Raw genomic sequence first — 26,338 nt, forward strand, 5'->3', positions numbered from 1 at the left:
AGAGACAGGGCTCAGAGGGTTAAGAACACTGCCTGCTCTCCTAGAGGACATGGGTTTGATACCCAGAACCCAGGCAGTCCAGAACTGTTTGTAACTCCAGTTCCAGGGGATCCGATGCCCTCTTCTGACCTCTGTGGGCATCAGGTACACATACACACATGCTTGGGTCACCACACCTCTGCAACCCTCCTGCTTTAGTACAGATAGTGTGTCTTGGGCTTGTCCTACTGCAGTATCCAGAGTCCGGGAGACAATAGCAGCCAGGCCCTACCCAGCTTGTTCATCTAGTCCGTGCTTGGATGGAAGCGTATGGATTAAGAAATGGCAGGTAGAAAAATTATTGATCCTAAAAAGACACATACACACATGCAGGCAAAAACACTCATATACATAAAAGGATAATTATTGATCCTAAAAAGACACATACACACATGCAGGCAAAAACACTCATATACATAAAAGGATAAAATAATAAAAAATTAAATACCTCAAAAAACTTTAAAAAACAGCAATACCATGAAGTTGGGCTCCATGTTACTTAAGGAACAGCTGAAGGCTCCCCTGGCTGGCATGTGCTTGTCACCTCCACAAAAGCAGAACTGATTTTATCTTGTTCTCCGCTAGCTCCTATACATAATCTTCATTGAAAAAGACGGGGAGCTGGGCGTTGGTGGCACACGCTTTAATCCCAGCACTCGGGAAGCAGAGGCAGGCGGATCTCTGTGAGTTCGAGGCCAGCCTGGTCTACAGTGCGATTTCCAGGACAGGTTCCAAAACTCTGTCTTGGAAAAAGAGAGAGAGAGAGAGGTGGGAGTGAGATGGCTCAGAGGGTAAAGGTGCCACTAAGCCTGATGACGTGAGTCAAGCCCTCAGATCTACACGGTGGAAGAAGAAAACTGATTCCTGCAAACCTTCCTCTAAGCACACACACACACACACACACACACACACACTGTACATACCCACCCACAGTTTAAAAATCAGTATGTAGACAGGTAAGGTGGCACATACCACACCTTTAATCCCAGCACCCAGGAGGCAGAGGCACACAGATTATTGTGGGTTCAAGGTCATTCTGGTGTCATTCTGGTCTACAGAGTGAGTTCCAGGACAGTCAGGACTTTACAGAGAAACCCTGTCTCAAAAGAGAAATGTGTAATCCAAACTCAAGGGATAAAGTATTTTCTTCTTTCAAGAACCACGGTGGGAACACTAGGGATGTAATTCAATTGATAGAGTGATTGCCTAGCATGCATAAAACCCTGAATTTGATTTCCAGCAATGAATAAAACTTGTTGGGGGGAAGTCCTGTGCATTTGTCAATAAAGCACTGCTGGCCAATAGGAATCTAGATAGGTGGGACTAGGAGTCCAGGAGGACTCTGGGAAGGAGAAACACAGAGAGTCGAGATGTAATGCCATGGGGTAGGAAGCCCAGAAACTTCTCCGGTAAGAGACATACTTAGATTAACAATTATGGGGTAATTACTTAAGTCAGAGCTAGCTAGTAAGAAACAAGCAAGGCCAACAGCTTCATAATTAATATAGCCTCCTGTGTGTTTATTTGGGACTGATGCGGCTCTAGAACCAGGCTGGCGGGAAGGCTTCTCTCAAGGAAAAAGCTTCTCTTTACAAAAACTAAGTGTGGTTGACATACTCCTACAATCTCAACAATGGGAGGTAGACGAAGAAAGACTAGAAGTTCAAGACCATCCTTAGCTAACAAGATGGAAGCCAACCTGGGCTACTCCATACCCTGTCTAAAAACCAAAAAGAAACCACAGACCCAGCAACCCAGCCATTGTGACTCATATCTGTAATTCCAACACTTGGGAGACTGAGGCAGAAGATTACTCCAAGTTCCAGAAAAGGCTAGACTATCAAGGGAGTTTCTGGCAAGTCTAGGCTATCATATGAGACTGTCTCAAAGATAAGGAAACAAAAAATGACTTGAGGATGCAGCTTAGTGATACAGAGAGTTCAAGACCCGGGTTGAAGTTTGCAAACATACACACCCAAAGGAGAAAAACTCAGTGCAATGTAACTTAATTTTGTGTCTAAAAATGTTTCTTTGATCCTCTAAGTTGCTATGGAAGCTCACAAGGTTCTATTTAATTACATAATACCTTAAAATGTACTTTAATCACATCCCAGGAAAGAGAAGGAAACTAATAAAGAATAAATTGCCGGGCGTTGGTGGCGCACGCCATTAATCCCAGCACTCGGGAGGCAGAGGCACGTGGATCTCTGTGAGTTCGAGACCAAGCCTGGTCTACAAAGCGAGTTCCAGGACAGCCTCCAAAGCCACAGAGAAACCCTGTCTCGAAAAACCAAAAAAAAAAAAAAAAGAATAAATTAAGGAGGAATAGGAAATGAGTCACAATGAGATGACAAGGAAGAATGAGACGTTTATATTATCCCCCCCCTTTTTTTAAAGACAGGATCTTACTATGTAGCTCTGGCTGGCCTAGATCTCACTGTATAGACCAGGATGGACTAGATCTCACAGAGGTTGACCTGCTTCTGCCTCCTGAGTGGTGGGATTAAAGAAGTCTACCAACATGCCCAGCTAATTTTTACATAACTCTTAAAAAAGAAAAACACCCCCAAAAGTTGTCCTGACTTCCACAAATATATGTCTGCACTCCTCACTCACCATTCACAAACCACCCACACAGTAATAATAATTTTTTTAAAAAATGTAGAACTTCTGATTCCAAAATGGCTTTTAGAATTTACTTGTCCAAATAAGTGAAGTCCTTAAATAAATTCTGTCTATGATCCAGGTGTGAGAGCTCATACTCACAACCCCAGTACTTAGGAAGCAGAGGCAAGAGAACTGCCCTGAGTTCAAGGCCAGCCTGGATAATCAAGTAAGACCTTATTTCAAAGAAGATAAAATAGATCTGGGAATGTATCTCAGAAGGTACAGTACTTTTCTAGTATATGCAAGGCTGTATTCAATTCCCATTATCACTAGAGTGGGGAAGAGCAAGTCAGGTAGGACCACATACTCCCATAATCCCAGAAACAAGGCAAGAGCTCAGGCCAGCCTGGCTGGTCTATATACTGACTTCCAGCCAGGGTTACAAAGCAAGACACCATCTCAAAAATCGCATTAATTAATCTACGTAATGTGAAGTACCTGGTATTTCTTAAGCTCTCTCTTCAGTTGGAGAACTGTCACATTCTGGGGTCCTTCTTCGAGGTTCCCAACACCCTGGTGTCCTGGAAATGGGGTGACGACAGCCTTCCTGACTTCCTGGGTCCTGCTAAACCATTCCTGTAGCTTGTGCTGCTGTTTCTGGTTTAGCCTGACAGCATCTTTTAAGTCCACTAGGAAGGCGAATGCTTGCTCTATGCAGTCCTGGTAGCCCAGACATTCCTCCTGGAGCTGAGCTACCTGTTCCTCTAGAGAATGGATCCGATTGTGGTCAGAAGCACCCTCTGAGGGGGTCTGGCTAGTTTGACTGATACTGGCCTGATGGCTCTGCAAAGCTTCTCGAAGCAACTTAATCTCAAATTCCATCTCATCCATCCGGTCTGACTCAGGGCTAAAGTTTAGAGTAGGCTTGTTTCTAATGTTCCGTGCTCTGTTGGCATATTTGAGAGAATTTAAGGACTCATCAAAGTCTGAGGAGGATGGGCTGACGCACGTGATCATGACAGTCTTGGCACTGCCTCCCAGGGAATCTTTCAGAAGACGGGTAATTTTAGCATCCCTGTATGGAATATGAGAGCTCTTCCTGCGCGGGTCCCCAAGGGCACTTATTACGTTTCCTAAGGCAAGCAGCCCACTGTTGATTTGAATGGACTCTTTGAATCGTTCACCAGTATTCCCAGTTTTGGTCACTCTTTCTGATCCAGCCAAATCCACAAAATGGAATTTGGAGACAATATGCCGATGTGAATACCACTCTCCATTCTCAGCTGCTTCTGTGTTTTTCTCAACTTGGCAAATGCTTATTGTGAAAATTGCATGGGATCTGCTGGAGTGCTCGTTCATCTGGGTGGTGCTGGTGTGCCTGGCAGCATTCCCTGCCTCCAGGAGACTCATCACTTCATCCGCGCTCTCCACTTGGCATTCTTTGGCCCCAACAATCACTTAAAATACAAAGTTTTAAAACCATGTTTTCATCAAAATCCAGCACAATTAAATTAACCACACAACAATTACCCTTTGCTAAGCAACACAAATAGTCCCTTAAAGAAAGCAGCAATGTTGTTTCAAATACCAGCATCAGTCAGTATCATTAGATAATTTCACAGTCAGGTGGTGGCGCACGCCTTTAATCCCAGCACTTGGGAGGCAGAGGCAGGCGGATCTCTGTGAGTTCGAGACCAACCTGGTTTACAGAGTGAGTTACAAGACAGCCTCCACCGCTACAGAAAAACCTTGTCTCAGAAAAAGAAAACAAAAACAAACAAAAAAACAGTATTAAGTGTAAGCTCTAAAAGATGTATTTTATTTGTTAAGATCCAATTGGTGCTTTTAGTCAAACATCATGCTTAGGTCTTTAAAATGACTAACAATCAAAACCTCTGGGGCTGGGATTATACAGCTCAGCAGGAGAGTTGTACAAAGAGCATTGAAGGCCCTGGCTTCAAGCTCTACAGTTATAAAAAAATAAAAAAAATAACAAAAAGCAGACAGAATATTTTGTTTCAATATTTTGATTGTAATTATTACAAGAAAGCAGGAGCCATGTCTGGTGACACAAACCTGTGACCCCATTTACTACTCATGAGGCTGAGGCAGAAGGGTTAAAGTTCAAAGCCAGCATAGGTGAATTATAGTGAGACTCTGTCCCAAAATCTTTTAAATTTAAAAATGAAAAAAGAAGGCTGCTGGCACAGCACTTCCTTAGCTAGATGATTTCCAGCATGGCAAAGCAAGTATATGAATAAAGAGTAAAAGCAAATTTATTGTGCACATATTTTTAATTCTTGGAATACTGCCACTGAAGGCATTCAATAATTTCACTGAGTTAATTCACCTGTGTTTCCCTTGTCATCTTCTCGGATGTGAAGGTCCTTCATGGACGTCTCCAACTCTAGAAGATCTCTTAGGTCTTCCTTATACACTTCTATATATGACACTTTGATTTTAAAGTCAATGCTAGGGTTTTCAGAGATGCTTTGAAATATCTCTTGGATAGCTCGAGGAATGATACCCTTTTGGCCCTCCACAACTGATGCTGAAAATTTAGAAACAGAAAGAATATCTGAGACTTGAAATATAGGAAAAACTATAATCCAAAATTTATGCTTAACATATTTTTCTTACATTTCTATTATAAAAATTTAAAACTGGGCAAGCATGGTGGCTCACACCTTTAATCCCAGAACTCCAGGGGCAGAGACAGCCTGGCTGACCTACATACAGAATTCCAGCCAGGGTTACATAGCAAGACACAGTCTCAAAATGTATGGGAATTAATTGAATTAATGAATGCAAGGTCAGCCTGGTCTACATGGCAAGTTCAAGGCCTGCCAGGGCTAACCCATACAACCATAAAACTCAAGGGAAAGGGCCGGGGCATGACTCATTGGGTAAGAGAGCATCTGCTGCATAGGCACAGGAACCTGGGGTGACAGCCCCAGCACCCATGTAAAAAGTCAGGCATGGCACAAGTGTGTCTGTAACTCCAGAGGGCACAGGCAGGAGGATCACTCCAGATTCAGTGAAAGACCCTGTCTCAAGGGACTAGAGTTGAGAGTGATACACGTGTGTATACATACCATGTACACTATACCAAACACATATGTATCCCTCATGCAGAATGTATTCATTTAACAAATTTAGTATCTGCTACATACCATGCAATATTCTAGGGCTCTGGGAAGAATCAATCCCCCCAAAAAAACAGAGGACAAATTCTCTAATACTGTGGGGGTACTCTGAGAAGGAGAATCAGTAGGAATAAAGAACTGTAGGCTGAATGGTGTATTAAAATGCTGGTCGCACACAGTGGTGCACACCTCAGGTTCCATTGGGGTGCTGAGCTAGGAGTATTGAGAGTTCACAGTCAACCTGGGCTATAGAGCAAGGCTATCTCAAAAGTAAATAAACCAGCCAATCCAAATAAATGGAAACTGGAAGTGTTTGGAGGGCAGGGTAGAGAGACTGGAGTGAGACCTAATTGCAATTTTAAATAAGAAGATCATGAGCAAACCCTGAGAGTGGAAGGACAAGTGTTGAAGGCACTGCCTGATGTGATCACAGAGTCAGCATGGCCAGAGCGCAGGGAGCGAGCAGAGAGGAGGAGAGATGAGGTCAGAGGGATCGCACACTCCATCATGGGAGTCCTTGTAGAGACTGCGGCACACATGAAGTCATGCTGGCAGAGGCCAGAGCCACCAGGGTAGAACAGTAGCATTATTGTCTGAATTTGTGTTTGTTTGTTTTTTCAAGACAGGGTTTCTCTGTGTAGCTTTGGAGGCTGTCCTGGAACTCACACTGTAGACCAGGCTGGCCTGGAACTCACAGAGATCCACCTGCCTCTGCCTCCTGAGTGCATGTGCCACCACTGCCTGGTCTACTGTCTGAAATTTTACACAGACTATTCTCATTGCTGTTTTTTTTGCAAGAGTATGAGTGGACACACACACACACACACACACACATAAAATACATGTACAAATGTGTGCTCACAAAACCAGAAAAGGGATCATGAGAAGGGAGAGATCTAACAGGAGTTGGGAAACAATGTAATGGAACATGAAATAAGAGCAGAAATGGGAACTAACTAAGGAAGAAAGAGATCAGCTAGAGAGAACGGGGCAGTGAGAGGGTAGGTGACTGAGGCCAGTGACTGAGAAGAAAATATGCCCTTTCTATACAAAGATGCCTGAGGAAACCTATGAATTTGTATATTAACCTCCAAAGCTAATTTTAAAAGGCTATGGCAGGGTAGGGCCTGGTGACATATCCTTGCAAACCCAACTCTAGTGAGGGCTAAGGCAAGGAAATAATTTCAGGGACTACTTCTTGAGCTGCAGAGTGAATTTAAGGCCAGCATGGGCAACCGTGGCCCCTTGAAACAAAGAAGTAAAAGGAAGGCTTAGGGACGTATAGCACGGCGCTGACCCAGCAAGCACAGCAGCCCAGCTCTAGCTCCAGTCCTGTAGACACAAAACAAAACTTAAAATTTAAGGTCTATTGCGGACTCAAACAGATGGCTGTACCCCAGTGTTTGCAGCATCTGAACTAGGAGACAAGCCAAGGTTCATCACACCCAATAAAACAGTGCTCAGTCACCAAAAGAAACAAAGTCTTCATACATGCTGTAAAACGCTAAGTGAGAGTAATCTTACCCACATGGCCTCCTCCAATGGTGTACGTCTTCCCAGATCCAGTTTGTCCATACGCAAAAACCGTTGCATTATAGCCCTCAATGAGTGACAACACTAGGGGCTTTATGCATGTATTATAAACTTCATCTTGAGTGGAATTTTTGCCAAAAACAAAATCAAAAGTAAAAACTCTGTCTCTCCCAATGATAATCTGCTGGGTGTTTGGAACATCCCTCACACACACTTGATGGTTATGAAGAACTTCCTTGCAAAGCAGAGGTCTAATTCTTACAGCGACTTTTACTGGTATTTCTTCCATGGCAGCTTGGATTTTACTGAATAGATTATATACTTAATTTTCAGTAACAGTGTAAGAAACACCCATTTTATGTAAGATCTGGACTCCTGCATATCAAAGAAAGATATAATTTAATTACTGGCTCCATTTATGAAAATAAAACCACACATGTTTCAAAGTAAAGTCATTTAGAACAGATTCTTTACCAGTAAAAATTAAATTACAAAGAGCTTATCTGACTTGTAAGGTGCTCAATTTAATAATGAAACAATTCAGCATTTAGGTTTGCCTCAAAGTAACTGAGGGGACTGGGGACCATGCACCCGTTAATTACAAAGTTAAGAGGTAAATACAAAGGATTCCATTTACAGAGTGACATTGCTTTCTAGTTCACTAATCTAAATAGTGAATAATTTCTAACAGAGTTAGAAAATTCAGGCAAGGGGCTGGAGAGATGGCTCAGCAGTTAAGAGCACTGGCTGCTCTTCCGCAGGACCAGGGTTCAATTCCCAGCACCCTCATAGCAGTACACAAGTGTCTACAGCTCCAGTTCCAGAGGACCTGACAGCCATGGTAAAACATCAATGTACATAAGATAAAAATAAAAGTTAAAAAAAATTCAGGCAAGGAGGTAACTGAAGAGCTCTAAAAATATTAAAAACAGATATTTGGGAAAGCATTGAAATGGCACTGAGAACATTTACTGCTCTTCCAGAAGACGTGATTTAATTCCCAGCACCCACATCAGAGAACTCACACCTGCCTGTAACTCCAGTTCCTGCACACACGTGGTACACATAAACTCATGAAGGCACACACACATCCACATAAACAAACACATAAATAAAATTTAGCCAGGTGGCGGTGGCACACCACTAGCACTAAGGAGACAGAGGCAGGCAGAATTCTAAGTTCGAGGTCAGCCTGTTCTACAGAGTGAGTTTCAAGACAGCCAGGCCTATGCAGAAAAACTGCTGTCCTGAAAAACCAAAATAAGCAAATCAATTTAAAATAAATTATTTGTATTATATTTGCAGGTATTAAAAATAGCATTTCATCTCACGAACATCAGGATTAAACCATGAACGTGGTTTAAGGGTTACTCTGTGTCGGTATGATTTAAACTAATTGGTCCAAAAACAATCAAACCTATGGGCTATGGCAATGACTCAGCAGGTGAGCACTCCACACACAAGCCTTGGAACACGTGCACAGGTGAAGCCGCACAGAGCTGCCCTCTCGCTCCCACTGTGCTCCATGACTCTCCCCACCCCAACACACACAATGAGAAACTTTGAGAAGTCCTAACAAATAGGAAAGTGTCTTCCCATCTCCAAACATCGCCTTGGTTACTTCTCCTGCGCCGTGGTGAAAACCTCCCATCAACAGCAGCAGTAACGGTACAAACTGCTGGCAGGGAAGTCTAGGCAGCAGCTGAAGACAATAATCACGTGATTCCATGCCTGCTGGTGCTTGGCTTGCCTTCTCCATTTTCTTTGGAGTCCCTGCCCAGGAAATGGTCTTTCCCAAAATTAAGATGGGTCTCCCAGGACAGCAAAATGGTTCAGCTCTAAAGGTACTTGCCACCAAGCCTCACAAACTGAGTTTGATCCCTGAACCCACATGGGGAAGAATGGGCTTCCGCAGGTGTCCTGATTGTCATAAACGTGTCCACACATGCACACGATGTGAAAAAGTAATTAAAGGAGTCTTCCTACACCAACTAACATCGGATAACCTCCTACAGGCATACCCAGTGGCCCAGACTCTGCAACTCCACCATGGTCACACGTATTTTGGCTTCAGAATAAACTATTTGTTACTCCTTTCTGAGGTGGCAGCCTTGTTTGTATTAACAGTTTCTGATGCCTTAGTACGGGGTCCCTAAGAATGATCCACTTTCACGGGAAGAGTCACCCAGTTTGGCGTTGGGTGCCTCTTTCGCCCAATGTACAGGCAGTGCCTCCTCAAGTGTGTCAGGGAGTTCTTTCTGGGGCGCCTGTTTTGGCCATTGGTGCACTGGTTTGCTCTGAGCTGGTTGTTTGGTTTGGGCATCTCTTTTGCTTTCCAGAGCAGTTGTTTGAGGAGTGTGAGGCAGTCGCCTGTTGGGAATGGGGCATATTCTTTGGAAAAATGGTTTTTAAGATTATCACCAACCTAGAAGACCGCCAGACAACAAATGATATGAATACTTGGAGTGGAAATACTCATTTTGATTTTACACAGGTTCCACTCTGTAGCCAAGGCTGCTTTGGAACTCACAGCAATCCTGTTGCCCCCACCTCTCCGGCTCGGGCATTACAGGGGTGAGCTACAACAGGTCACAGCTATGGAAATGTTAACAACGATAAATTAATACTAATCCTTAAAAGACAAACTGAGCAATGGTACAAATGGACACCCCAAGAGGATCACAACAGAGACCTTTCACGTCACACTGCTAACTAAACACTTGGTCTGCAACATCCCAGAGTCAGCAAACCAGTGCGGTGGAGTGGATAGCATATAGTATGACATTTTCAGTAACTCTAACCAAATCTTGAACACAAAGCAGCACTCATACATTTGGTAAAACCCGTGTATCCTAAAGCACTGTAAAACCTCAGGGGTACAGTGCTTGTGACTCTTCCAACAGTCATCACGCAAATTAGATTACTTTTTTTTTTCAAAAGTCATTTCGATATGGCGAAAGTCAAGGTCTGGGCCCGTGCAATGGCTCAGCTGGCAGAGGCAGTTGTGGCCACGGGCCTAACAACCTGAATCAGATCTCTGGAAGCCACATGCAAGAAGTAAAGAACTCACCTCCATATGCTCACATTCACCCACACATAAAAAATTGTTTAAAAAAAATGAAACTTCTCATAAAAAAAATCTACTGTATTTTTTTAACTGTGCCCTAGTGGTACACGGCTTTAATCCCAGCACCTAGGAGGCAGGGGCAGGCGGATCTCCAAGTTAGAGGCCAGCCTGGTCTAGAGTCAGTTCCAGGTCATCAGGAGACACCGAGAATCAATCAATCTCTCTGTCTCTCTGTCTCTGTGTCTCTGTCTCTGTCTCTGTCTCTGTCTCTGTCTCTGTCTCTCTCTCTCTCTCAAAGCCAACCAACCAACCAAAACAAAACACCAACTGTAACTGGAGTACTTTCAGCTCACTGGTTTTTCGGAAGGCAACGCAGACAAGTGTGGCCACGTGCGGCTGAAACTCACTCAACGGGGATCATTTTAAAAAAGATGCATAAGCAAAGGGCTCATAAACAATATTCAGTCAGGTTTTATAACATAGCCTGTACCTAACAGTCATTTTTTCAGATTCAGTTTAGTCCTCGGAAACCTCCACACCGTGAGATTAAAAATAAATAAATAAATAAACAAACAGCAGGGAACTCTAGCTGGCTGCTCACATTTAGGGACAGCCACTGGGCTTTTGAAAAGTGACCAAACGCGAGGTCAGCACTGGGCGTCTTGCCTTGTCATTTGCCAGGAACAGGGTCTCAACACCGGCGTCCCCGGACGCGGCGCCACGCTCGGGAGGGTAGGGGCTGTGGACGGTGGGCTATCGGCTCTCCCAGGGAAGCGTCCCAGCCGATGACGAGGCTCGCAGCATCTCACGACGGCATAAAGGAGCCTGAGCGTGAGCGCGGACCCGGCTCCGGGCGAGCGGCGGGCACCGGCCCTCGGCGCCCCGCCGCGCCCCGCCGCCGCTCCTCCGAGGCTGCCCCCGCGAGGGCAGAGCACACGGGACGCCCACCTCGCGCGCCCCGCCGCCCCTCCGGCCCGCGCCCTGGCCGGGCTGCTCCCTCAGGACCCCGCTCTGCCCGCCCGCCGCTCGCCCGCCGCTCGCCCGCGGCTCTCAGAGGGGCCGCCGCAGGCAGGCGCGCTGCCCGCTTCGCGCCCGTCGGGCCCGCGGCGCACCGTCCGGCTCCGGACAGCCCCGGGAGGTCTCCGCAGGCCCGCGCCCCACAGAGCGGCCTCCTCCGCCCCGCCGCGCCCACGCCTTTTGTTGTCAACAGTTCTCACAGCAACGGCGCAGCACGCCTCCCCGACGCCCCCCGAGGCCCCGCCCCAAGCCGCCCCCGCCCCGCGTAGGCCCCGCCCCACGAAGGCCCAGGTTCACCCAAGAGGCCCCGCCCCTCACCCACGGGCCCCGCCCCAAGCCGTCCCTGCCCTACGAAAGCCCAGGTTCACCCAGGAGGCCCCGCCCCCACCCGCCGGCCCCGCCCCAAGCCGCCCCTGCCCTACGAAAGCCCAGGTTCACACAAGAGGCCCCGCCCCCACCCGCGGGCCCCGCCCCAAGCCGTCCCTGCCCTACGAAGACCCAGGTTCACCCAGGAGGCCCCGCCCCCACCCGCGGGCCCCGCCCCAAGCCGTCCCTGCCCTACGAAGACCCAGGTTCACCCAGGAGGCCCCGCCCCCACCCACGGGCCCCGCCCCAAGCCGCCCCTGCCCTACGAAAGCCCAGGTTCACACGAGAGGCCCCGCCCCGAGGCCCTGCCCCCTAGGCCCCGCCCTCGAGGGTCCCCACCTTTGCCCCTGCCCCAGGAGCGCGCTCCGAGCATCCCAGAGAGCGCCCCCGCTGTGCGGTAGGGCTGTAAATGAGTAAACCTAACTCCAGCTACTCTCGCCGTAGTTTGTTTTTGAGACTCCGCCTCACACAGCTTGTGGAGAGCGAGGACGGCTTACGGGGTGCAGGGAACTGACCCCGAGGGCCCTGTCCACGCTAGGCGGGAGGGATCCCAGACCCTGACCCGGGAGGGGTGCGCCCCAGTAACTCTCAGCGCTTTGGAGACCTGGGCGAGGAGACTTGAGTTCTGCTTCAGCCTGATCTCCGTAATGATGCCCCCTCAGGAATTAAAAAAAAGGGAAGAGAGAGCAATGGCTTTCAACTTTGGCCTTGCTCCATTAATGGAGATAAATTTGAGAACCCAACACACTGGAAGCAGTATGGAAAAAAAAAAGGAAATTTGCCATGTGACTCAACACACATGGGTAAGTACACGGACGAAAACAGGTTTCGTGAAACAAGAGTTAGCTCTGATCGTTTTCTAACTTTTCTAAATTTTATTTTAATTATATGTGCTTTGGTATTTTGTCTTCATGTGTGTCTGTGTGAGAATGTTGTTCCCCCGGAGATGGAGTTACAGACAATTGTCAAAAAATTAGCAATTCATAGGTGTGTGGGTTGATATCAGGGTCTTCGATTGCATTCCATTGGTCTACCTGTCTGTGTTTATGCCAATACCAACCTGTTTTCATTATTACAGCTCTATAGTAGAGCTTGAAGTCAGGAATGGTGATGCCTCCGGAAGCCCCTTTATTGTTACAGGCTTTTTTGTTGTTGTTGTTGGCTTTTTGTTTTTTTGTTATCTCGGCTTCTTGTTTTTCCTATAAAGTTGAGAATTGTTCTTTCAAGGTCTGTGAAGAATTGTGCTGGGATTGCACTGAATCTGTAGATTACATTTGGTAGGATTGCCATTTTTACTATGTTGAAGCTACCTATCTAAGAGCATGGGAGATCTTACCATTTTCTGGTATATCCTTTAATATCTTTCTTTAAAGACTTGAAGTTCTTGTCATACAGGTTTTTGACTTGTTTGGTTAAAGTAACTATGATATTTTATGTTATTTGTGGCTGTTGTAAAGGGTGTTCTTTCCCTGATTTCTTTCTCAGACCGTTTATCATATGATTTTTTTTAAGTTGATCTTGTATCCTGCTACATTACTGAAGGTGTTTATCAGTTGTAGGAGTTCTCTGGCAGAATTTTTGGGGGTCACTTATGTAAACTACCGTATCAGCAGCAAATAGTGAGAGTTTGACTTCTTTTTTTCCAATTTGTATCCCTTGATCTCCTTTTGTTGTCTTACTGCTCTTTCTAGAATTTCGAGTGCTATCTTGAATAGATATGGAGAGAGTGGACAGCCTTGTCTAGTTCCTGATTTTGGTGAGATTGCTTTGAGTTTCTCTCCATTTAGTTTGATGTTGGATGTTGGGTTACTGTATATTGCCTTATTATGTTTAGATATGTTCCTTAAGACTTTTATTATGAAGGACTTAATGAGATGATGATGTGGGTTTTTTTCTCTCAGTTTATATGGTAATTACATTAATCGATTTTTGTAGGTTGAACCATGCCTGCATCTTTGGGATCAATCCTACTTGGTTATGGTGGATGGCTTTTCTTATTTGCCAGTATTTTACTATTTTTGCATCTATCTATGTTCATGAGGGAAATTGGTCTGTAATTCTCTTTCTTAGTTGTGTCTTTGTGTGGCTTGGGTATCAGGGTAACTATAGCCTCATAAAAAGAGTTTGGCAATGTTCCTTCTTTTTCTGTTGTGTGGAATAATTTGAGGAGCATTGGTATTAGCTCTTCTTTGAACATCTGGTAGAATTCCGCACTAAAACCATCTGGGCCTGGACTTTTTTTTTTGGTTAGGAGACTATTGATAACTTTCTATTTCCTTAGGGGGTTTGGTGTGTTTAAGTTGTTTACCTGTTCTTGATTTAATTTTGGTATGTGATGGGAGAGGTCATCCTGTAAATCTCTCTCTCTTATTGGTTGTTGAATAAAGCACTGTTGGCTAATAGGGAAACAAGATAGGTGGGACTAGGAGTCAAGGAGGATTCTGGGAAAGAGAGGCAGAGAGAGACACCATGTAGCCTGCCAGAGTAAGAGGTCCGGACCCTTTTCTCCGGTAAGAGAAACACTTAGATTAACAATTATGGGTTAAGCCAGGCAGTGGTGGCGCACACCTTTAATCCCAGCACTCGGGGGGGGCAGAAGCAGGCGGATCTCTGTGAGTTCAAGGCTGGGCTGGACCCACAGCCTCAAAAACAATACAGAAAAACCCTGTCTCGTAAAAAAAAAAAAATATGGGTTAAATACTTAAGTCAGAGATAGCCAGTAAGAAACCAAGCAAACAGTCAGCAGCTTTATAATTAATATGGTGTCCTGTGTGTTATTTGGGGGTTCAGGCAGAGCGGCAGGGCCCAGGCCAATGGTGGGTAAAACTACACTCTACTGGTATGTGGTACTTATCTAGAAAATTGTCCATCTCCTCAAAGTTTTCCAATTTTGTGGAGTACAGGTTTTTGAAGTATGACCTGAGGATTCTCTGGATTTTCTCAGTGTCTGTTGCTATGTCCCCCTTTTTCTTTCTGATTTTGTTAATTTGGGTATCTTCTCTCTGTGTTTTTGGTTCCTTTGGATAAAGGTTTGTCTAGTTTGTTGAATTTCTCAAAGAACCAACTCTTTGTCCTGTGCCACAGTCTCGCCAGCAAGAACGACACAGGACACTCGGATCCTTCTGCAGTAAAGCTTTAATGCATCTTGAGAGACAGATGATCAGCTTCTGAGGGGGAGACCCCAAGCTAAGAAACCCAGCCCCTTATATAAGCCTAGGAGCTCCGAGTGAGACGTGTAGAGCCAGGATTGGTGGTTTGCTCATCACCCCAGATGACGCCACGGGAGAGGCAGAGCTTAAGCAGTGGAAAAACACCTAGCACATGCGCACCAAGGTTGTTTACTCCAACTGACAACGGATGTCGGCGCCATCTTGTAATGGCGATAGTGATAGCGAGGGCGGCTCCTCACATCTCCCCCTAGTCATTTATTTTTGAAGCCATAGGACACCCACAACTTTGGAGTGGAGATAGAGGTCAAATCCCCATGTGCAAATTTGGAACATGTACAAAGCTCCTCTCCAGGGTCTTACCCCCAGAGGCAGCCCTGACCAGTCCCGATGTCGTTTTTCTGGGGGAAGGAGATCATGACATAGAACCTTCATGCAAGATGACTTATCTCCCAGGAGAAAGTCGTTATACCGCAGACCTCTCCTGTGCAGTGCTTAGCCTTGCAACTCCCTGGGCTGCTGAAGCTTACCCACTCTATCCCGTGCAATGAGACTAGCCTCGTGGGGTGCAAGAGCCGGGAGGCCAGCGACCTATTGCTTTAACATGGTTAACCAAATGTCAGGGGAGGCTCCGTGTTCTAAGGCAGCAAGTGCTTGTGCCACCACCACTTTGTCTCTTTTTGTTTGGGCTCTGAGCTTACACACCATCCAAAGCATCAACACTATTCCACAGCAGAGAACTAGGCTAAATGATCCCACCCCCACCCATTCCTTAAAATAAGAAAATGCAGATGAAATCCAGGAGGAGAGGCCTTCCGTCAGAGAAAGATCCAGACGCGTCGAATTCACTTGCAGGATCGCCACTCTCAACTCACGGAGTATCTGCTCAAACTCAAAAGTCCAATTCTGTAATAAATGTTGAGACAGAGCTTTTGACAGGTTAGCTGCTCTTGTAAAATTCTCATATTGTACTGAAGTGACACAAAGGCCAGGCAACTTTTGTTCACATCCCAATTGGGCCATCTGCCATAATATATCCAATTGTTCCTGAACCAAATTAATCCGTTGGTTTACCAACATCAGGCCTCCTTGTATCTGAGAATTGGCAGTGGCCTGTTTATCTAGGGCCATGGTCATAGTGGCCGATAGTTCATTAATGGTTTGAGCTGTCTGCAAAGTGGCGGAAAGTGCAAGGGCCGAGGCGGTAACCGAAGCAGTAACCGCGGCGGCGGCTATCAGGCCCACAATAATAGCAGAGATCCCAAAATCTCGCTTTTCCCTAAACAAACTCAAATTACTTGGCCTCTCAACAGGAACTGGAACAAATCGAGGCATGCGCATTGCCAAAGCAAAAGGGTGCTTAATAGCATCCCAGCATAATGCATAAAAACAATTCTAAGCAGAGCAATTTATTTCTTTCTGATTCTTACCTAAGGTATCATTACTCACAACCCAAATAAAGGGCAGCCAAACACAAACCGGAGCAGCTGAATAATTAGTTCTCTTAAAAGGGGTATACTTAACATTGGAGGAGGACCAATCAGATGATCCAGAGCTCTGTCCCTTACTCAGACTGTTGCCTAATGCCCCTTTCCAATCAAAAGTAATCTGTCCCTTCTCACTATATCCTCCAGCAATCATTGCCATAGGAGAAAGATCAGTACAGCTTCCATTAATCCCGCAAAGCAACCATTGATCAAAAGGATTAGCATTAGATCTTTCTGGATCCATATGGGTAAAATTATATCCAGGGAAGGTTTCATTAAATTCATGACTAATGTAAGGAGAAAAGGAAAAATACCCATCCACTGCCCAGGTTGGATATCTGGCTTGACATCCCGTCCAGGGGAGTGTCAGCTCTTCCTCAAGGGTACCTTTACAAAAGGGTGCCATCCTTGACTGCTGCGGCAGTAAGTCCTTGCTAGCCTGACTAGGCCACCATCCATATAGGATGGAGGCATTTGTGGCTATATCAGTAGTGATACCAAAACTGGCTTTTCCCAGCCAAGCTGCTGATTGATTATATAGCATGACACAATTATTCTTTTCCTTTAGTGAAGAAATCACAGTAAAGCACAAGCTTCCTACCAATGACAAGGTTCTCTCATTCTGAAAACTCTGTATCTGAGGATCCAAAGGCAAAAAGGCAAGCCCCAACTCTTTATTAGTTGTAGAAAAATCTAGGGAACACCTGGGCATTATGCATCACTGGCATCGGTAGGGGGAAGGTAGACATGATGGCCCACCGTAACTCGCCCATCATACTAGGAACCATCATCCCGAGTAGGAGAGTCTTCATCATCCACTTGGCCTCCATCCTTCTTATTCTAGAGTAGTGAAGGAGCTCTTCCAGTGAGTCTTTCAGGGATCCACAGGGGATTTTCTTCCTCCTGTGGAAAACACACACAGCTCCCCTGGATCTTATAAGAATAGGATCCGGGCCTTTCCAGAGACCAGTCAAGACATCTTTCCATTTTACCATTTCTTTTGGCCTATCAGGCTCTAAACTGTGACGATCGGCCGCAGTGTGGCCTTGGGCATCAGAGTTCAAGAAATTAAGGGTAAAAAGTGCAATGGACACAGCAACTCTTGGTTCCGAGAGTAGAACATCCTCAATACTCCCCTTTTGTTTAATCAGATATGATTTGAGTGTACGATGGGCACGTTCCACAATGCCCTGTCCTTGAGGGTTATAAGGTAGGCCAGTTAGATGGGTAACATCCATTTGCCGACAAAACTGTTGGAATTTTTGAGAGGTATATGCTGGTCCATTATCTGTTTTTAAAATTCTGGGTTTTCCCCAAGCACTCCAGGCCTCAAGGCAATGTTGAATCACATGTGAGGCCTTTTCCCCTGTAGGGGCGTGGCGAACATTACGCCAGAACAGGTGTCAACAGAAACATGAACATATTGAAGCCTTCCTAAAGAGGGAATATGAGTAACATCCATCTGCCACATCTGCAATGGTCTAATGCCACGTGGGTTTATTCCCACGTGGGGAGCAGGTAAGAATTCGCAGCAATTCTGGCATTGAGTAACAATTTCCCTAGCCTCTTTCCTGGATAGAGCAAAACGACGGCGCAAGGTCTCAGCCGTCACATGAAAGCGCTGATGGAATTCTTTTGCTGCTTGTGCATGGGTAGACAAGGCAGCGGCCACCAGCTTTGTAGCCTTGTCTGCTAAGTCATTCCCTAAGGACATGGGACCTGGGAGTCCAGAATGTGCTCGGACATGGGTAATGAAAACAGGAAATCTCCTATTTAACAAGGCAGCTTGTATCTTCTGAAAGATGTTAGCAACTCTGCTGGAGGATCTTATTATTCCAGCTATCTCAAGGAGATTAACTGCATTAACCACATAAGAGGAATCTGATACAATATTGAGGGGTCCTGGAAAGGCCTCAAGAACCTCCAGTACTATCAGACATTCTACAACTTGAGGTGAAGTTTCATTATATTGTTTAGATATAACCCTATCCTTGACCACATAAGCTCCCATACCAGTTTTCGATCCATCAGTGTACACCACAGTCCCATCTGGGAGTGGGTCTTTAGCTGTCACTTGTGGAAACACTATAGCCTGGTTTAGGGCAAACTGTAAAATTGGATGCTTTGGAAAATGATTATCAATTTGTCCTGAAAAGGAAGTAACTAAAACTGCCCAATCACTAGATGTGGCTGCCAAGGTCTGAACTTGTGCAGCAGTATAAGGCACAATCAAGGAATCAGGATCCCTGCCAAAATGCGTAACAGCTGCTTTTATTCCGCGAAGCACGAGCTGTGCAACAGCATCAGGGTACCAGTCAATAATCTTAGCAGGGGAAGCATTTGGATGAATCCAAAGTAATGGTCCATGTTGCCACAGGACTGCAGTTGGCAATTGAGCTGTCTTAAAAACACACAGATTAAAAGGTAGTGACTCCTCAATACGTTGTAATTGTGCTTCCTGTAAGGCCTCTTCCACCATCTGTAAGGCTTGGTCGGCGGCAGGGGTAAATATTCTGGGTGAGGAGATATGAGGCTCACCCTCCAGGAGATCAAAGAGGGGTTTTAGATCAGCAGATGGAATTTTTAAAAAGGGCCTCAACCAATTTATATCTCCCAGAAGTTTCTGAAAACTATATTTTTGGGAGTAATCATTGAGCCCAAAAAGAGGCCTGTATCTGCAATTTGAACCTTTTCTGAGGCAATCTCTAATCCCCACTGTTTTAATTCAGCCACCAGCATAGGAAAAGCCTTTTGTAAAACATCTAACTCTTTGCGACAAATAAGAATATCGTCCATATAATGGATCATGATTAAAGATGTAAATTGCTTCCTAATTGGCTCCAAAGCCTCTTGCACATACAGCTGACATATCGCTGGGCTATTGGCCATGCCTTGCGGCAGTACCTTCCACTGAAATCTCTTGTCTGGTTCCATATGATTAAGAGAAAGGATAGTGAAGGCAAACCTTGGTCTATCCCGTGGGTAAAGTGGAATAGAGAAGAAACAATCCTTAATATCTATAATAATAAGCTTCCAATCTTGAGGAAGCACAGAAAGCAAAGGAAGGCCTCTTTGAACAGGGCCAAAAAGATGCATCTGATTGTTAATGGCCCGCAGGTCGTGGAGTAATCTCCACTTCCCAGATTTCTTCTTAATAACAAAAATTGGTGTATTCCATGGGGAGGTAGAAGGCTCTAGATGCCCCAGCCGTTCCTGTTCTTGCACTAATCTTATGACAGCCTCTAATTTTTCAGAGGATAGAGGCCATTGAGAGACCCACACCGGCTCCTTTGTTTTCCATGGTATGGGTCGTGAAGCCTCAATGGCCCCTAAATAAAACCCAGTCCTTTTCTACCCCGATTTCCGTGTTGCATAATGGGTTCTATTCTGCCTTGTTCTTGCCTACCCAAGCCTCTACCCTTTGTATACCCCATCTTTGCCATAATGGCTGATGCCTGGGGGGAGTATTCATTAGTTAGGGTCATGCCCATGGCTTGTAACACATCCCATCCCCATAAATTTACAGGGAGTGGCAACACATAGGGGGTAAAACAGCCCGGTTTGCCCTCAGCGTTCCGACAGGTTAAGGCTGAGGCACTGATGGCAGGAGAGGACTGGTATCCAAGACCTTGTAGAGAATGAGATGAAACAGTGGGCCAAGACTTCGGCCACCAATGGAGTGAAATAATGCTTTTGTCTGCTCCCGTATCCATTATCCCTTCAAATTCTTTTCCATTAATTAACAATTTTATTGTAGGTCTCTCATTTAGGGGTATAGCCAGATAGGCTGAATCACTTCCAGAAGATCCCATAGCCCTTTTTTGTAAAGTGTAGGTTTCTCCATCCCCGAGGGAGGGCAGCAACACCAGTTGTGCAATTCTATCTCCCTGCTTTATAGAAAATACGCCCCGAGGGCTAGAACAGAGAACTTGAATCTCCTCTTTATGATACGGGTCAAGAATCCCAGGATATATAATGAGTCCCTGTAAAGTTAAGAAGCCTCGGCCCAGAATAAGCCCAATGGTGGCAGGGGGCAAAGGTCCAGGGGAACGGACTGGGACCGGTTGAACATTCATTTGGGGCATGAGTAAGAAGTCGGAGGCGGCACGCAAGTCCATTCTGGGGGTTCCTCGGAAGCCTCTACCTTCTCTTGATTGCTTTTCTGAAATCGGTTCTCATATTTCTGAGGGCCCTGGGACTGACCTGCATTTGCTAGCCTTATGATAACCTTTACCACAATGACGGCAAAGCTCCAGTTCTCTTGTTCTTTCAGGGGCTTGACAATCTTAAGGTGCCCCATTTTCCCACAATTAAAACAAGCTTTTCAATTTGATAAATCTCTACGCCTGTGCGTTTGTAAAATGGCGGCAGCTAGTCCTGCATTGGTTAGGGGTCCCCCCAGCTCCCTGCACACTCTGAGCCAATCTTGTAAACCTTTGCTTTTGCCAGGGGCAATAGCCGCTCGACATTCCTGGGTTGCTTGTTCATAGACAAGTTGCTCAATCAGCATAGCTTGTTCTGAATCACCAAAGCGGCCTTGGTCATTCTGGCCACAAAGTCTGAAAATGGCTCTTGGGGTCCTTGGACAATCTTTGTAAGGTGTCCGCCGGATTCTCCCCTTTTTGTGAGGGCCTTCCATGCTTTAATAGCGGCGGCCGACACCTGAGCATAGACGCCCCAGATGTAGTTGGTTTGATTAAGGGCATGTTGACCCTGACCTGTCAGCATTTCAAATGTCCACTGCCTCTGAGTCTCATCTCCAGCCGTGGCATTAACTCTAGCTTGCGCCTGGTTGCATCATACCAGAGAGCCTTCCATTCCATGTATTGTCCCATGTTGGGAAGCACTGCTTTCACTGTCGTCTGCCAGTCAGTGGGAGTCATGGCAAAATTAGCAAGCCTTTCCACCTGTATTGTGATAAAGTTAGCATTGACCCCATAATTACGAACGGATTCGGCCAATTCTTTGATTTGATTGTAATCTACGGGGGTATGTACTCTTCCGCCTTCTCGAATACTGGAAAAGCCACTTGTATTTTTCTCCATTCCTCGAAAGGTAAATAGGAGTCAGTACCAGTATTCAGCCGGAGCTCATACGGCGGAGGCGCCGAGGGGCGCCATCCCGCTGGATTTATAGGCGGTGGCCTCACATTCATTTTTGTTTTCAGCGGCCAGTGTCTATCAGGGTGATATCTTTCTTCCTCATACCGTGCCGCCTCCTCCTCTAGATCAGCTTCTTCACTAGAATCCAGAGTGTCAGAATCGGAATTATCTAGCTCTAACGCTTCTAGCTCTACCGTAGGGTATAGGCTAGATTCTGGCTTTTTCTTTTCCTTAGATTTGTTAGGGGGTGGATGATCACTCCCTTCTTTCTCTCCCTTTCTTAACTTCTTGAGGAGGGCCTTTTTTCTTAGACATGTCTTTTCTTTTGTGAGCTCCCATTCTCTCACTCCGTTCAGTTTCTGACATGCTATCCTGAACTTCCTCTAGAGTCCCCTGACTTTCTACTATAGCAGGGTGACAGGCCTCATCCTCCAAGAAGTTTTTAACTAGCTTCCAAATGGCTTTGGTACCTAAGCGGAGATCTCCTTCTACATGCTTCCTGTTTAGGTCTTTACCTAGCTTGTTCCACGAGGCCACAGTGAGAGACCCGGAACAAGCATACCATGGTGCCACTCTATCTACCTCCTTCACAAAATTTTGAAGTGTTCGTGGTGCAATTTTAAGATCTCTTTGTTTTAGCACAGTCTGTAGGGCAGTAACCACTGACTGTGACGACCCCATCGCGCTGGCGGCTTATCTACGTGTCTGTCTAATGGCGCGGCTGGAGGCAAAGCAAAAGTAAAAAAACGGCGCTCGACTCCTTTATCTACAGGAGATTTAACAAACGCTAAGATGCTGCTGCTTATCTACGTCAGACTGACCACACCGTTCTATTAGCCCCAGCCACGATGAACACAGTATGAAATCAAAATGAATAGAAGAAGGACAAACAAGACTAGCACCAAAGCCTCCACTGACTCGTCCCACGGTGGTGACAAATTAAGGCCAAAGTCGAGAAAGGGGGTGTTCAGGATCAAGCATACCTCTCCAAACTTACCTCCCTGCAGTTCTGAATCCGCCCCGTCTTCCGAGGGGTCTCCCGCGGCGCCGGCGATGTTGAAGAGTTCCCGGGTTTTGGCACCAGATGTCCCGCGCCACAGTCTCGCCAGCAAGAACGACACAGGACACTCGGATCCTTCTGCAGTAAAGCTTTAATGCATCTTGAGAGACAGATGATCAGCTTCTGAGGGGGAGACCCCAAGCTAAGAAACCCAGCCCCTTATATAAGCCTAGGAGCTCCGAGTGAGACGTGTAGAGCCAGGATTGGTGGTTTGCTCATCACCCCAGATGACGCCACGGGAGAGGCAGAGCTTAAGCAGTGGAAAAACACCTAGCACATGCGCACCAAGGTTGTTTACTCCAACTGACAACGGATGTCGGCGCCATCTTGTAATGGCGATAGTGATAGCGAGGGCGGCTCCTCACATTTGTCTCATTGATTCTTCGTATTGTTTGTTTCTATTTTATTGATTTCAGCCCTCAATTTGACTGTTTCTTGCCATCTACTCCTTCTGGGTGAGTTTGCTTCTTTTTTTTTCTAGCACTTTCGGTTGTTCTGTTAATTCACTAGGGTGGGATTTTTCCAGCTTCTTTATGTCGGCATTTAGTGCTGTGAACTTTCCTCTCAGCACTGCTTTCATTGTGTCCCATGAGTTTGGGTATGCTGTGCGGTCATTTTCATTAAATTTTAGGAAGTCTCGGATTTCTTTCTTCCTTGACCCAGTGGTGATTCAGCTGATCATTGTTCAATTTCCATGCTGTTTGTGGACTTTCTGAGGTTAATGTTGCTGTTGAATTCTAACTTTAAGCTGTGGAGAGCTGATAGGATACAGGGGACTGTTTCTTTTCTTTTTTAAAATCTGTTGAGGTTTGCTTTGTTACTGAGTATGTGGTCTATTTTTGAGAAGGTCCCATGAGGTTTTGAGAAGAAGGTGTATTATTTTGTGTTTGGGTGGAATGTTCTATAGGTGTGTGTTAAGTCCATTTGAGTCATAACATCTGTTAGTTCCCTTATTCCTCTGTTATGCTGTATGGCAGACCTGTCCAATGGTGAGAGTGGGGTGTTGAAGTCTCCCACTATTAGTGTGTGGGGCTTGATTTGTGACTTAAGCTTTAGTAATGTTTCTTTTTTTTTTCTTTTGGTTTTTTGAGACAGGGTTTCAGTAGTGTTTCTTTTACAAATGTGGGCACCCTTGTGTTTGGGGCATAGATGTTCAGAATTGAGATTTCCTCTTGGTGAATTTTTCCTGTGATGAATATGAAATGCCATTCTTTATCTTTTTTGATTGATATTAGTTTGAAGTCCATTTTGTTAGATATTAGAATAGTTACACCAGCTTGTTTTTTAGGTTCATTTAATTGGAAAACTTTTTCCCGACACTTTACTCTGATGTAATGTCTGTCTGTGAGGCTGAGGTGTGTTTTTCAGTAGCAGAATGTTGGATTCTATTTTCATATCCAATCTGTTAGCCTGTGCCTTTTTATAGGTGAATCGAGATAATTTATATTAATGGATATTAATGACCAGTGATTGCTGCTTCCTGCTATTTTTGTTTTTGTTGGTGATGGCTTTGTGTATTCAATTCCCTTCTTTGGGATTTGCTGCTGTAAGCTCATCTATTGCCTAGGTTCTTGTGGATGTAGTCTAACTTTCTTGGGTTGGGGATTTTCTTCTAGTACTTTCTGTAGGGCTGGGTTTATGGATAGGTATTGTTTAAATCTGGTTTTATCGTGGAATATCTTGTTTTCTTCATCTATGGTTATTGAAAACTTTGCTGGGTATAGTAGTCTGGGCTGGCATCCGTGGTTCATTGGTGTCTGCATAACGTTTGTCCAGGACCTTCTGGCTGTCATTGTTTCCACTGAGAAGTCAGGTGTAATTATGATAGGTCTGCCTTTATATGTTACCTGACCTTTCTCCTTTGCAGCTCTTAATATTCTTTCTATAGTCTGTGTGTTTATTGTGGTGAGGGGACTTTTTTTTTTTTTTGCCCAGTTTATTTGGTACTCTGTAAGCCTCTTGTACTTTCATAGGCATGTCCTTTAGGTTGGGGAAGTTTTCTTCTATGATTTCGTTGAATATATTTTCTGTGCTTTTGAGTTAGATTTCTTCTATCCCTGTTATTCTTAGGTTCTGTCTTTTCATGGGGTCCAAGATTTCCTGCGTGTTTTGTGTCAAAGATTTGTTGGATTTAAATTTTTCTTTGGCCAGGAGATGGGGAGGTTTCAGGAGGAGGGGAGGGGCAGGGAGCTGGGGTTGACATGTGCAGCAAGCTCTTTTCTAAAACAATGTACTAGAATTCATCATATAGCACAGACTGGCCTCAAACTCCTCCGCCTCTCGAGTTCTGGGACTACAAGCACAACCCACCATGGCTCCCTCAGAGGCTCCTGTTGGTGGGCTTTGAGCTCTGCCACAGGAAATGTGTAAAGCTACTCGCGACCTACGGTGGCCTGGCTTCCAAATGCACACCTGCATTTGTGGCCTAGAGAAAACAGTTTCTGGAAGCAGCCTAAAGACAGCGCACCCCGTGCTTTGATGGAGCAGCATCATGAGCGAGTGGTACCATGCAGGCAGACCCGTGAGTAGAGCGTTCGAGAAAACTGCTTTCCGCAAGGGGCTGGCTGGAGCAGCGAAGAGCGCTCACTCCTGTTAGAGGGCCTTGGTTTGGTTCTGGGCACCTGCAGTGTATAACCCCCCTGTGACTTAAGCCTTCAGCTACACAGCTGACAGCTCTGGTCTCTACAGGCACCTGCATACACATGGCACACACAAACCTATCCAGACGTGTACACACACACACACACACACACACACACACACACACACACACACCGCACACACACACACACACAGTCCCATTAAGTCTTTTAAAGAATTTATACCGGGTGTGATGGTTCACACCTTTTACCTAGCACTCAGAGGGCAGAGGCAGGTGGGTCTCTGTGAGTCTGAAGCCAGCCTGGTCTACATGGGTTACCAGCCCAGGCTGAATAGAGATCCTGTCTCAGAGGTGTTCAGGTCCTTTCTGTACGGAAGGAGGCAAGAGTACAAAGGCTAGGTTGAACACTATCAGTTACAATGTTTTTGAGTGTAAGTCACGGAAAACTAATTGAGGGTGGGTGAGACGGCTCAGCCCCTAAAGGTGCTGTTACCCAGCCTGATGGCTGCCATCGGACCACGAGGACCCCGTGTGGTGGTAGACACTTAACACCTGCCAGTCACCCTCTAAACTCCACACACGTGCCATGGCAAGCACATGCATGTGCACACACAGCAGCGGCAAAACAAAAGTGAAAATGTGATGTGTTTTTCTTATCTTAAGCAGGAAGCTCACAGACAGGACAGGCTCCAGAGGTCCAGCAGAGCTCTGGGTCTTCAGACTGGCTGCAGTAGGGGAGGGTGTGGCTCTGTCGTAGCGTGCTTGCCTACAGAAGGTCAGAGGCCCTGGGCTCCATACCTAACACTGAATGGAATAAAAGCAAAGGCTACTATGGTCTCCGCTGCCATGCTCTGGACAGACCATCCCTCAAAGAGGAGGGGCTCCCCTGCACCCCTTCCTGATCACAAGCAAGGAGACAGGGTGACCGAGACTCACTGAAAATGCACCACACCTTCCTCTGGATGGGCAACAAGATCACCTGCCCTCAGTCACACAAGGAGGGAGGGGCAGATACCAGCTACTCAGAGTAAGCTGTGCACCGCTCAAGTCAGGAGACCTTCCGCGTGCAGTCACCGTGTCCAGCAGATGGCAGTAAGGTGCCCAGAGTATCCCTGGTTATGTGTGGTTACAGTAAGGAGGTAGGG

The 26,338-nt window shown here is 45.8% G+C and overlaps 1 protein-coding gene across 2 annotated transcripts in view; it reads right to left on the reverse strand.

Annotated features, from left to right (window-relative positions):
- Nucleotides 1–11,303, reverse strand: part of Kif27 (kinesin family member 27) — a 74,913-nt gene extending 63,610 nt beyond the window's left edge. Inside the window, exons 1-4 of one of the 2 annotated variants that reach the window (XM_040756081.1) lie at nucleotides 11,059–11,303; nucleotides 7,317–7,700; nucleotides 4,997–5,197; nucleotides 3,145–4,103 (exon numbers count right to left, since the gene is read on the reverse strand). In XM_040756081.1, the coding sequence (XP_040612015.1) occupies nucleotides 3,145–4,103; nucleotides 4,997–5,197; nucleotides 7,317–7,614 (1,458 nt within the window). In that variant the 5' untranslated portion in view covers nucleotides 7,615–7,700; nucleotides 11,059–11,303. Of the gene's footprint in view, nucleotides 1–3,144; nucleotides 4,104–4,996; nucleotides 5,198–7,316; nucleotides 7,701–10,993 lie in introns of both variants that reach the window. The other variant, XM_040756082.1, reaches the window with a different exon arrangement.
- Nucleotides 11,304–26,338: the final 15,035 nt, after the last annotated feature.

This window comes from Mesocricetus auratus, unplaced genomic scaffold (genome assembly GCF_017639785.1).
Source record: "Mesocricetus auratus isolate SY011 unplaced genomic scaffold, BCM_Maur_2.0 Super-Scaffold_100013, whole genome shotgun sequence".
Classification (NCBI taxonomy): Eukaryota; Metazoa; Chordata; class Mammalia; order Rodentia; family Cricetidae; genus Mesocricetus; species Mesocricetus auratus.